Below are 12,160 nucleotides of genomic sequence, written 5' to 3' on the forward strand. Positions count from 1 at the left end.
AGTATCAGCCTTCCCATTGTGATGTTAATTCTCAAATCTTAAAAATGAACAAACCAACCTTTGCTCGGCCCGGACTGAAGCGGCCATTGCTCGAGCCTGCATTTGTTACATGAAACAGATCAGAACTTTGCTGTACGCCTTCTGCCTCGGGGCCAGCTGCTCCTTTTAATTCTAACATGTTTTTATCATTTGCCCATCACCCTTCTTTTTAAAACAGCATGTTACAGACTGAAAACATATGCCCGATGTGTTCTGAAAGGATTGACATTGTTCATCTTAAGAAAATAAACGACTGCACGCAGTACCTCAAACCAGAAGACGGGGACCAATAAGCTCAGGTATGTGCTAGAACCTGTATTATTTTACTTAACAGGGCTCATTCTAGGACGTCTAAGGAGTTTTTCCCAGCCAGGGAAACGCAGCATTCAAGAGTCTAACTCACAGCCTGGCTCTGCACCTCAGGTGGTACAGCTGAGCCTGGGTTCTCCATTTTCCCTCAGGCACACAGACACCAGTATGGTTTGCTACTGCAGCCGAGCTGGTTATTAAATCATTCCAGTTGTGAGGCTTTAAACTAGTCTGCCTCTATGATCACACCGTCACCTTCACCACGTTCTGGTTTGGAACGTGTTCCTGAACACCAGTTGTGCTTCAGTAGCAGAGAGAACAGTTTCAAGATCTCCACATCCTCAGATCCTTCTACAGATCTACCAATGAGCATAGGAAGAGAGAGATGCAAAGTAGAAACAGATCGAAATGCAGGTTAAGGACCTTAGCCTCTGTGTTTAACAAAACATGTCACAGGAACATAGCACTGGCTTGAAGTAAGAGTATCTCAAAGAACAAAACCACTGCTCCATCTATGCCACACACCTGGATCCTAACCTTATTTTTGTTAATTTCCCCCCCTCCCCCCCCAGTCCGAGAAAACCTTGTAGTTTGCCATCACCGTCTTTTTACCTTGGGATATGACTAACCACCTCTGTTTATTTTCAGAACTGCATGTGTTGTCTGGCAAGCAGCAAGGAAAGCTTCATCACTAGATTACACATCTTTTCCCTACCAGAATGTAGTAACAACAACAAACATGTCACTTCTATTTTGTCTATTTAGCTTTTGATAAGTTTTGTACTTTGATTTATTACAGTAATAAAAATTATTGATGATTATTCTTACCAAGCAAAATTTGTGTTTTATCTCCACCGAAGACAAAACAAGGGGCATTCTGTGTTTTGTAAGTCACAAAAAAACCCTCAGCATTATCTTTTTCAAGATCAGTTCTGAACTTTTACGACTATTTTCTATCAAACATTTCTTACACTGAAGATACAACTCACACGCATGGGCTCCTCTAGTTTTGGAGCTAAATCCCTCACTGTTGTTCTGTGTCTCTAACTGAGAAAAAGGGCAGTTGTAGGAAAAGCACATCCTGTACACAAAGGAAAGCCGAAACCTTGGAAGAGAGGGAGAGACAGAACACTCCATGACTGTAACCAAAACTTTTTGAAAAAGACTCCTGTGAAACGTTTTATTGTTATCTGATATACCACTTAATTTCTATAATGTACAAATATGCAATTTAGGTTTGGGGTCTTTTTTGCATCATGTAGTATTTACAAGAGTTCACCACATAACGTCAGGGGATTTATTAAAAAAAAAGAGTAACGGGGTCCTAGGAAGACTTTGCATAAACATCAGGTAACTAACACCCTATTTTCATCATGTTTCATGCACCCTGGTGTTTGTTGCGCAAGGATATTTATAGGTTGTAGCACGTTAAGAGTAAGTACAGCACGGCATAGTGTGAGAGTACAGTAGCTACATCACCTCTATAAGAGGAGCATTTTCAACACACTGGTTCTACTTTCCCAGCTCCAGCAATGGATCTGTTTCATGTTTCTGCCAAAAGTTAGATAAGCAAAGCTACATCCAGAGCAAGATTTTATTCTGCTTAATGTCTTGTTTTCTCTTTTCTCTTCCCTTCTTTTTTTGTTGTTTCTTCATTTTTCTCTCTTTTTGGCAGCTTGGAAGACTTAGGGGTTTTTTTCTGCAAACAGAACATACAGACAGTTCAAAATCCAACTGCAACCTGACAAAAAAGCGTAAGTCAAAACGCAATCAGTATTAAAAGAAAAAAACTCTCTCTTCTCTTCCCCTCCCATTTCAGGTATGAAGTTTTAAAACACCATGGAGAGTACAGACTCAACAATATTCAGTCTTAATGGCCTGATTTGGTGACACATACAAAGGGTGTGGCTGAAATTGTCATCTGTGATAACCCCATGCAAAGGCCTGTGGTTGCTCCTTACCAATGGCACCGTCCCCACCAACACCTAAAATATTACAAAGTTTGGGAATTGGATGCAGTATTCAGGGGTGTACAGTGATGTCTCACTTTGGTCTAACGTGCAAGCAGAAGGCAATGGATGGAAATAACATCATAGACTTTTTTAATTTAGAAGTTGACAGATCATGTATTCAGCATCTACTAGTCCACTTCCCCCCCCTCCCCCCTTCAGATGATGTTACAAGTCCCAAAAAGGTAACTAAAAAACCAGAAAGCAGTTTACTGTGGTAGTTTAACACTGAGGAAACTGTCACCTTAATCATTGCGTCACTTTCAACAGTATCTTTCTCATCCTCATCAGACTGGATCTCTTCCACATTCAGTTCTTCATTCAGTCCCAAGGCTGATGCAGACCCCGACTGCCTTTTAGATATCTTGACAGAATTAAGTGAATATGGAGTCAGATGTGCCTCCTTGTTGTAGGCACGTGTAAAAGCTGCTTTGACCTGTTAGGTTGGAAAGGAACATGATGAGCATCAGGTTTGGAACTGTAGATGAGAAGGTTGGTTGTTAGCTAACCAGCTCTTGGCTGGAGGTTCCACATCATCTTTCCTTCGCAAAGATGTGACCAAAGATATGCAGAAGAGGACACATTCTCAAAAGGACACAGAAAGCATCTACAACCTCTATGGTAAGGATCATTTTATCAAAGTCCCACATAATCCTCAGCTAGAGCATACGTATCTTCAGATGCTTCTTGCTTCGGCCTCCAGCAATTTCAGCACTGTTGTTCTGCTGCTGTCTAATCCAAGTCCCTTACACCGAAGCCACCCTCCGCAGCACTGAACACCTGCCACACTGGAGCAATGTATTCAGACTAGGGAAACGCCCAACAGCAGCACAGGTTTACTTACCAGCAAAGAAGAATCTTCTCGCCCAGAGTACTTAACCTGGGATGGGGGACATCATGGTTCAGATCTCACACCTGCCTAGTTTGTAACAGGGACTTGAGCTTAAGCTCACCTGGTACTAGATGAGGGTCCCAACCACTGAAGCGGGCTAGCTGGGTACTGGAGGAGCACCCCACGAAGTCCCCCCAGGTCTAGCAGCTCAGTCTAACTGGACTGTGAAAGATGCAAGCTGCAAGCCAGCCTCTCACCTCAGTGCCCACGCTGTAACAAATACAGTTGTGTGTGGCTCCTCCTTTACACGACGGTAACAAAGGCAGCGCTATGCACGAAGGTGACACAGCTTGTAGCCGGGAGCTGGCTTGCAGAAAGGTACCAGCTTTCCCTGTCCCTTCTGTGTTCCAGTTCTGTGCCCAGGCCCCAGCCAATGCCCAGTGATCCCTTACGCCAGGAACAACAGGTGTAAGACTCCTGAAATGAGGCCCAGCCTAACCATCTCTAGGACATACACCTCAACTTTTAGTAGTATGTTTGGCAGCTGCACCAACTTCAGCCTTTCAGCAGCACATCAATACCACAGCTATGAATCTAGAATCGCTTTTTAAAGATATGGAAGAAAAGGAAAAAATTCACTGGTAAATTTTACCTTGGGATCCAGCTTTGAAAAAGGACTGGGTTTGCCTCCCCATGTGCTTATTTCCATGATATTTTCAACATCTTCTTTCACCAAGCAGTAAGAGTCCATAAATGTTACAGCTTCTTGTACACCATCTGCTCCAAAGTCTTTCAAGGGCTGGACAAGCGCGTCTCGCAAGTACGGCAAATACTCCATATTTACTGTCCTCTTGCCTGTCTGGGTTCTTTGTCAAATTGAAAACAGTAAGTAAATGTGCACAACCACCACCCCTCGCTTTTGAACACGAGCAACCTGGAGGTAAGGCCCCTGGCAAAGGGGTAAGCAGCTGCCTTAAGAGTTGTACTGTGCTGCTCCTTCTGCCATACCTGCGTTAGGGATAACTGATGCAAGGTGTGCAAACACTGAGCAGTCTGGGGAAACACATCCCTGACCGAGAAACAACAGCTTCGCGGGCGGGGGGAGTCACAGGACTGCTGACTATACTAGAAGTGTTTGCAGTCTGGTTGTTGTCCTGATCAAGTGCTAAGAAAGCGTCACCAACAACATACAAGCATATTCACAGGATATACACTTTGTACCAAGCCCAGCAAGGAATTAACAGTGGGTAGCGAACTACATGAGAACTAAATACCCAGTATTGATACAAGCCAGAAGAGAAATGCCAGTACTACCTGAGGCTCATGTGCATTGCCAGTTCTTGAACAATACGATCGTGTTTGCCTGTGGATGAAAATTTCCCCAGCCAGCTGGGAAAGACAGGAAACTGGGTCATGTGACCTCTCATCAGCTCCCCTGGGAGGACGCTTGCATAAATACCCTGAAAAAGTAGCACACATGCCAAAAAATCACCATGAACTAGTCCCACTGACCCCACAACATACTACCCTGCTTGTCTGCATGAAAGCGGGTAATCAATACCGTTCCGCAGTAAAAACAGTTTGTTTTAACAAAACTCTTTTTTGGTTCCTTGCTTCTGTTCAACCCCTCTTAGGTTACACCTTCATCTCTTGTACCACATTCTAAGATGTCTGTAAAATTACCTAGGTTGTAAAAGCCATTAAAGAAAAGGAAAAAAAAAGCAGCCTGTTCATTTCTCATGTCCACTTTAGAGTGCAGTCAAACAGCTGACTTTACACAAGCAAGTGCTGTAACCTGCAGGCCGACAGACATGGTAAAGGAGACATTTCCAACGAACACCACGAACCTACAAAAAATCAGCTAACAAATAAAAAAAAGCTAACAAATCCTAAGCCACTTCTCTGCTTGGACCCACGCCAAGCAGGGGGGTGAACTCTATGACCTCCAGAGGTCCCTGCCAATTTAATCTATGACACATTCTCTGATGCCAGTCATAATCCTTTAGGCAAGTCTTGTCGATGTTTCAGTGACCATTAACAGAAGCACAGTGACAAAGCTTCAGCCTTCTGTGCTTTGGGAGAAATACTGGCCTGGTGAGAGGGCGGGATAGGAAGCACATAAATAAAACAGAGTAGGCTTGCAACTGCACATCAGAAGTGACAAGTGCCATGTGCTCCTGTGCTTTATAAAGAAGGGTCAAGCTTTTCAAAGTTTCAGAAGACTTCATTTCACAATACAGCATGTGCTCAACAATACGAATACAGGAAACTGCTCCACCCACCAGCAGAACAGAGAATACTGCATGAAGTGTGAACCGTACAGGTCATAAAGTTAATCTAAACCTCAGTGTCAAGGGATTGGTCTTTTAAACTAACACCCATAAAGCACACAAAATTTTGAGTGTGAAGTGCTCACCTGTGTTGGAAGAAGATTCCAGTTTTGCTTGCTACGAATCTGTTTGTCCACAATATCACCATCACATATACTATCAGCTGCTCTACTCAAGAGCATCAAGTACTTTTTCAGATTTCCTCTGGAAAACAAAGTTGACTCTTAGAAAGCAGAAATATCCAGATAACTTTTAGTCTAGTTTTACTCCCCGACACTTAAAAGCCTACATCAGTTTAGGGTATGGAATAACTCACCCAGCGGCAGCTGGTTTCACATGTACATAGTTCTCCTGGACAAAGAGAGGCGCTAGGGAATAATCATGGAAGAAAAGATCCAATTTGTCTGTAAGAGACATACGAGCAACCTCCTCTCCAGCAGCAAAAACCTTCCGGACAACATCAAAAGGGCCCTAAGGAAATGATATTTCAAGAAGTCAGTGAGTTACAGGTCAACATAAACAATAAAGACAGAGCACAACACCAACAAAATTACTTCAGATTAGTGATGGTACCCAACAGTGACTCGTCAGTACAAGTTAACATTCAGTATTACCTTCCTAGCACTTTCCCAGTTTTCAGAATCGTGTTTTACTTCCAATATTAAGAGAACTATCTCCTAAACAGAAGACTTGCGATGAGAAGTATGAGCTTCATAACTGATCTTACATAAGACAGCAGTACATCAAAATACACACTCAGTCCTGTATTTACTGCTCCTCTTCAACTATTTGTGGCAAATCTGACAGCTCCCTGCATCTTGAGCATCAGTGCTTTAGTTCAGAAGATGCCTATAAAGCCTAGTGATTACATCAGAATACGACAGTAAAAGCCAATCCAGTATTTTACACTTACCAGTTTGATATCCTTTTTGGCTCTGCTGGCATCTGTTTTAGCCTCATCATACGTCAGTGATTTATCTTTTGCACACCACATGTTAAGATTATGTAAAACCTAAAGAACAAAATTGACAATGTGGTAGCGTAACAGCATTTAAATTGAAGAGACTAGTAGAAGACAGCCTGATCTCTACACATAAAAACAGTAATACTGTTCAAATACTAAGCTGAAGCCAAGGACTTGTACATGATGTGCTATCCAAATGGACGCTGCTGCTGAATGGGCACAGACCTGTCTGATGTCCTGATTTGCTGCCAGGATTATCTCTTGCATAGCAGGTGGTGGAATTTTTAAACCTTCTTTAAATGCAATAGACATCATGGCACCCTGTAATATACAATTGAGGAAGTGTCACTAGAGAATTCCTGTGAAGTCTTCCCCCTACAGAACATATTGACACATCTATGAAAGAACATCACCGTATTTTTCTAGTTCTTTTATAGAATGTATAATTTAAATTTTCGCTCTTAAACATAAGGTAATCCCTTGTCACTAGTGTAGGAAAAGTACAAGATCATTTAAAAAAGAAATTTTTGGATATATTTAAGATTGAATTTTTCTTCCCAAAGCCTTTCAGATTTTAGAATTCAGACAACCCATTTTGAAAGGCAGTTACCCACTGAGGTGACCCATTAAGTTTTATGCGATGTTTCCAATTCCGTGTAAGTTCTGCCACGTGAAGACAGAAGTTCCTGATGGTAATTCAGTACAGCCCATACAGCCACAGCGTTCTTACCTTAATCTGTTCTAGACGAGGTCTCTGAAAACGAAGATCAAAACAGTAGTGGACCAAGGAACGAATTTTAGGATGGTTGCGATCGTTACACATACAGATGATTGGTATCTTTGTGTGTCTAATCAAACCAATCAACTCCTGTGATTTAAACACATTACAACAATTGCATCAAGTAACTCAATTATTAAAACGTCATACCAAGCATTCTCCTGGTTTATTCCCTGCCTTAAATCAGATCCTTGACAAGTGCAAGTCTATAATAAACTCCTACTGTAATCATATTTATACAGAGTGAAAACCTAGCCCCTCTCCTACTTTTTTGCTCGCTATTCGATTCAGCTGCAGTAAGTCTGCCGTCTCCCCACTTCCACTATCTACTTTGAGCAACCATGTTTGGAACAGTCTTCATGAACCAATGAAGATCAACAGCCCAGAGTACAGCTGTCCACCGGCAGAACTAGATTCACTCGTCCAAAGGCCGGTTTGACCAAGCCCATGCTCAGAGGGAGCACAAACCTCCCTGACTGCACCCTGCCGCACACAATGAAGCAGCAGGAAGTAAAAACATCAGCTCTTCCCTATCCAAAGAGCTCAACCCCGAGGCTTCCGCATTATTAGGCTTACCAGAACAAACTTTGCCTAGTCTAATTAAGGTGAAGTTCAGTTTCATATTCCTGCAATGCAAGTGTCTGCACACCTGAGCTAAAGATCTGTATGCCCTTTACTGTCAAAGTACTGTATGTGACCATAGGAAATCTTCAAAAGGTAAAACTGGAGCTGCTAAGGAAAACAAAGGATAATACTGCCTACGCCGCATTGTTTACTCAGTGTTACTGCCTACTGAAGAGAGCAACTGTCCCAGCCAGATTACAAACTTCCTGCTGCAGATAGATGTCAGCTACAGAGACCTTAGAATAAATTCACCTGTCCAGGAAAAAACTTAAGTTCACACACCCAAGTTCATCACTCCAGGTTTCTTTTACAGAAGTACCTTTCCCCTCCCCCCCTCTACCAATGCATAACTCTTCTTACACAAACACAGACTTCTAAAATAGATCAGAGAAACTGTACTCTACAGAGACTTTCTATGGACCATGGGTTGAGGACAGTAGACTGGCTTGAAATATTTTGTGCTATATATGGTATGTACTCTTAGCAATGGCATTAGCTAATAACTATAGCAGTTTCACCTGAATCCCTCCTCTGTCTTCATTGCCTGCCATACCATCCACTTCATCCATGATCAATACATGTTTCCCGCTAACTGATGAGGATGTGCCTGAAAATGAATATGAACAAGAAAATGAAATGGCAATAAGATAGGTTCTCGCTCAGAGTTTTACCCAATGCTTTATAGGTTAGGTAACCCCATCCTAGACAACTGAGGTGGTGACAAATCTCTTGCTCTGACTCCTGATCACATGAATCTCCTACATTCACAGAACAGAACTGACTACAACCTCGTGTCATCTTCCAAGAGACAAGTCTCATACAACAGAAGAGCAACTGCAGAGTTCTTGAGTAGTCTGTGCAGACTGATGACTGATTCGACTAATACCAGGATATAATTCTACAACTAAAGATGAGATAAAACAACCTACTAAATTAAGCTATCCCTATCAGCGAGATCCCTCCACATGATGAGCAAGTTAAATTCCTAACACTGTTTGTTGTACAATAAGCAAGCTCTGTCCCTCCTGTAACCGGACTCTTAATATAACGAAAATCTTCCTTCAAACAACAGACATACCAGAACAGAAGTCTTTGATGCTGGTGTTGTTAAGCGATTCGGCAACTACTTCCTTCAGACTGTTCTTACTGCGAGTGTCACTAGCATTCAGCTCCACATAGCTGTACCCCAGCTCCTAGTCCAAACACACAAACCACACAAAAAATGAGAACACACATCAGTGAAAGAGCATATGCATATTCAGACTTAGAAACAGTATTTCAGAGTTCCAGAAGAAAGCTCTTACACAGCACTGTTTCCACTAATTTGTGGCTTTGATTCCCTCCTCCCCTTAATACTCCTTTTCTCTTACACCTCAAAAATATTTGTAACCACACACAGAACAGACAGGCCCAACTGAGAACTGGGAATTGGGGGTGGGGAAGGCTTGCAGAGTTAGTGGCACAAATTTAGTCCTGAAAGATTAACAGAACTACCACCAAGGATAAAAACAGAACTACGAGCCAAGACTGGCTAAGCTCCATGGTATTTCCAGCTGCATATCAAAGTCTTATGCAGAAAGAAACATGCCACGTACCTCCAAAAAGCTGAAGGACAGAAAAGGTTTTAACTGTTTAACAGCTTGGAACCACATGATTCCCCCAGCAATTCTAACACTTCAGAACAGGGCTGGGCTGCATGTCAGTACCTGAAAGAACTTAACCCACCTGCTCCTTCATCGGCAAACTCCCCTGCCAGGGGCACGCCACAGTGCAGCAGTGAACTGCTCACAGCCTTGGGCTTGCAGCTTGAACACACACACACGCTCCCTGCCCCCCCCCCCCATTTCGTTGGCTGTTCCTACGGAACATGATGAAACACTCTGCAGAGATCTCAACCAGCTGTGAGCAAGCGCTAGGCTGGAGACCAGAAGCAGAAAAGACCATGCTGTAAGGGTGGGAGGAAGAGGTGGGAAAGATCGGGCGTTACTCTATACAACTCAAACACTGAGGTAAGGAATCACTCCTTTCCACCACAAAGGTCAGATAGCGGGCAATAGATCTGAACCCCTCCAAGCTGGTATTATCATACTCTGAGAGAACAAAATAAACCCTGTAACTTGTTACAGCAACACTATTAGTAACTTAGCTTTAGTTTCCACAGTATGAAGTTCTCAGCTGATTCTCATGATGCAGTGGAACACGGGTTTTCTTAACTTACTGTAACACCAATTTCTGAATTCAGATTTAGAGACTGACACATAGCCCTGTCAACTTTTTTCATCCTAAAGTAGTATTTGAATTTAGAATGAGCCTGGGAAAGATATCTTTGTTCGATATATAAAAAACAGAACCAAGTCTTTCAAAAAGCTTGTCAAAATTAAAACTCCCACTAAATTTAGCACAAATATTCCCTAACTTGTAGAACTAGGTTGAACACTCACAATTTTTGAAAGCCGTTTCCAATTGTTCAACATACCGTCACACGCTTCCTCTCAATACAACAGAAAGAAACAGACACCCACAGCTACGTTCTCACTCTCACTGCCTTTAGACCTGATAAAGGTATCTAAACATGCACATATTTTAACCTACGAGCAGGCAGAACTAGGCTAGGAGCAGACCCTGGCCATTTAGGGGGACATAGACCTGCACAATGTACCTGTATCCAGACAAAGAATCAATATATAACAAAAACTGCTGGGAACAACCCTTAACATGAACTCACCTTACAAACCAAAGAAGCTGTAGTAGTTTTACCAACTCCGGGCGGACCAGAAAGTAATGCTGCTTTAAAACCAGTAGCATCATCTTTGCCTCCAGTTTTATTGGTCTTTGCTATAAAAGAAGATTCCAGGTTTTACCTAGGTATGTATTACAAAACAAACTGCATACTTCTAAAGATTCAAACACCACTACAATTCTTCCGCACTTGAGGCCTGATACAGGTATTAAAAAATACACATCCATATCTGCATCCCTAACCATTTGGTGAAAAGCAGCTTAAACCATCTTAGTTTAAGACTTGCAGTGACTGTAAACTGAAAAACAACAGAAGTGCTATTAATACAACCACTTCAGCAATTTCCTCACAACCTCATAAAAAAACCCCACAGAACAAAAACAAACACCACCACCACCCCCTAAACTAAACCAAACCCCAAACACACAACACAGAAAAACCCCACTACCCACTATGGCTGAAGTGAAACTTAAATGCTATTTTAAACACAGGAAAAAACTTGTCTGTACCATGACAAACTATGAATGACATGGACTACTTGTCAGGCAGAACCAGGACCTTAACAATTTTCCCCATGCATGACAGCAGCCCTTTGGGCATACTGCTATCCTGTATTTTCACCATGTGTACAGACATATTAGCACCGGTCAATGTTTCTCTTGGCAAGAAAGAATTCAGCAGGCTGAACCTGAAGCCTTTATTATATACATTACTACTAGATTATTTTGGTTTCTTGTAGGAAAAAAAAAAAGAAACCACCACACACACATTTAAGAGACTACCACAAGACTTAAAAAAATATTTTCAGACAATTTTCTGTTCTGGTTGCTTGATGGGTTGGTTTGTGTTTTGTGGGGGGTTTGGTGGTTTCTTTTTTTTGGGGGGGGGCGGGCAGGGCAGAGGGACAAGGATGGGGGACACGGACAGACAAGTGAACAACTGCTTCAACAAGAAAAACGCAGGCTCAACTGCTGCTAAAAACGCATCCAACTGCAGCCTTGTTCCTGACTTCTAAGCTTCTCTGCTATCTCAAAGGCCCTTATCAGTCCAGGGAAACAAGCAGCACGATTGGCATGGAAAAACACAGAAAAGTTAACCACGCTCATCACCTTGTCCATCTTCTGAGGTATTCTTGTGCCAATTTCTGAGCCATCGGAGGAGTTTATTGGCACAGCTTTGCTCACCCTGCTGTCCAATTATTGCCTTAAGAGATACAGGCTTGTATTTATCTACCCATAGCAATTTCTCTGTTTTGTCTTCATTTATCTCAGAAACCAAGTTCCCCTTAGGTTTTGAGGCTTCTTTCTCCTCTACAGTCTGCCGTTTAAAATCCATAAGCTTTCGAACAGCAACCGTTTCTTTCTTGGCCGATTTGACAGTATCTCCTTTTTGAGGAGTAGACCTGCATTTTTTATTATCAGCTTCTCTCTTGAGAGGGCTAAAATTCCTTTTTCCAGCTTCTGCTTTCTGTGGTGTCTTTACAGGTGCTGCTTTTTTTGCCTTAGGGAAATAAAGGTAAAGAAATTAAAGGGAAA

General features: G+C 42.3%; 2 protein-coding genes across 6 annotated transcripts in view; one reads left to right on the forward strand and one right to left on the reverse strand.

The window, feature by feature from the left end:
* The window catches only part of WDR19 (WD repeat domain 19), a 47,096-nt gene extending 44,560 nt beyond the window's left edge, over positions 1 to 2,536 (forward strand). For 2 of the 3 annotated variants that reach the window (XM_037391400.1, XM_037391380.1), the window contains exons 36-37: positions 218 to 338; positions 997 to 1,178. In XM_037391400.1, coding sequence (XP_037247297.1) covers positions 218 to 332 — 115 coding nt within the window. In that variant the 3' untranslated portion in view covers positions 333 to 338; positions 997 to 1,178. Of the gene's footprint in view, positions 1 to 217; positions 339 to 996; positions 1,179 to 2,167 lie in introns of those variants that run through there. The other variant, XM_037391391.1, reaches the window with a different exon arrangement.
* Positions 1,515 to 12,160, reverse strand: part of RFC1 (replication factor C subunit 1) — a 42,610-nt gene continuing 31,964 nt past the window's right edge. For 2 of the 3 annotated variants that reach the window (XM_037391410.1, XM_037391420.1), the window contains 13 exons: positions 11,735 to 12,125; positions 10,611 to 10,720; positions 8,964 to 9,078; positions 8,404 to 8,492; positions 7,214 to 7,351; positions 6,709 to 6,804; positions 6,433 to 6,531; positions 5,836 to 5,990; positions 5,606 to 5,723; positions 4,504 to 4,649; positions 3,842 to 4,055; positions 2,596 to 2,793; positions 1,515 to 2,047 (listed from right to left, as the gene is read on the reverse strand). In XM_037391410.1, coding sequence (XP_037247307.1) covers positions 1,952 to 2,047; positions 2,596 to 2,793; positions 3,842 to 4,055; positions 4,504 to 4,649; positions 5,606 to 5,723; positions 5,836 to 5,990; positions 6,433 to 6,531; positions 6,709 to 6,804; positions 7,214 to 7,351; positions 8,404 to 8,492; positions 8,964 to 9,078; positions 10,611 to 10,720; positions 11,735 to 12,125 — 1,965 coding nt within the window. In that variant the 3' untranslated portion in view covers positions 1,515 to 1,951. The remainder of the gene's footprint in view (positions 2,048 to 2,595; positions 2,794 to 3,841; positions 4,056 to 4,503; positions 4,650 to 5,605; positions 5,724 to 5,835; positions 5,991 to 6,432; positions 6,532 to 6,708; positions 6,805 to 7,213; positions 7,352 to 8,403; positions 8,493 to 8,963; positions 9,079 to 10,610; positions 10,721 to 11,734; positions 12,126 to 12,160) is intronic. The other variant, XM_037391411.1, reaches the window with a different exon arrangement.

This window comes from Falco rusticolus, chromosome 1 (assembly GCF_015220075.1).
Source record: "Falco rusticolus isolate bFalRus1 chromosome 1, bFalRus1.pri, whole genome shotgun sequence".
In the NCBI taxonomy this organism is placed as follows: Eukaryota; Metazoa; Chordata; class Aves; order Falconiformes; family Falconidae; genus Falco; species Falco rusticolus.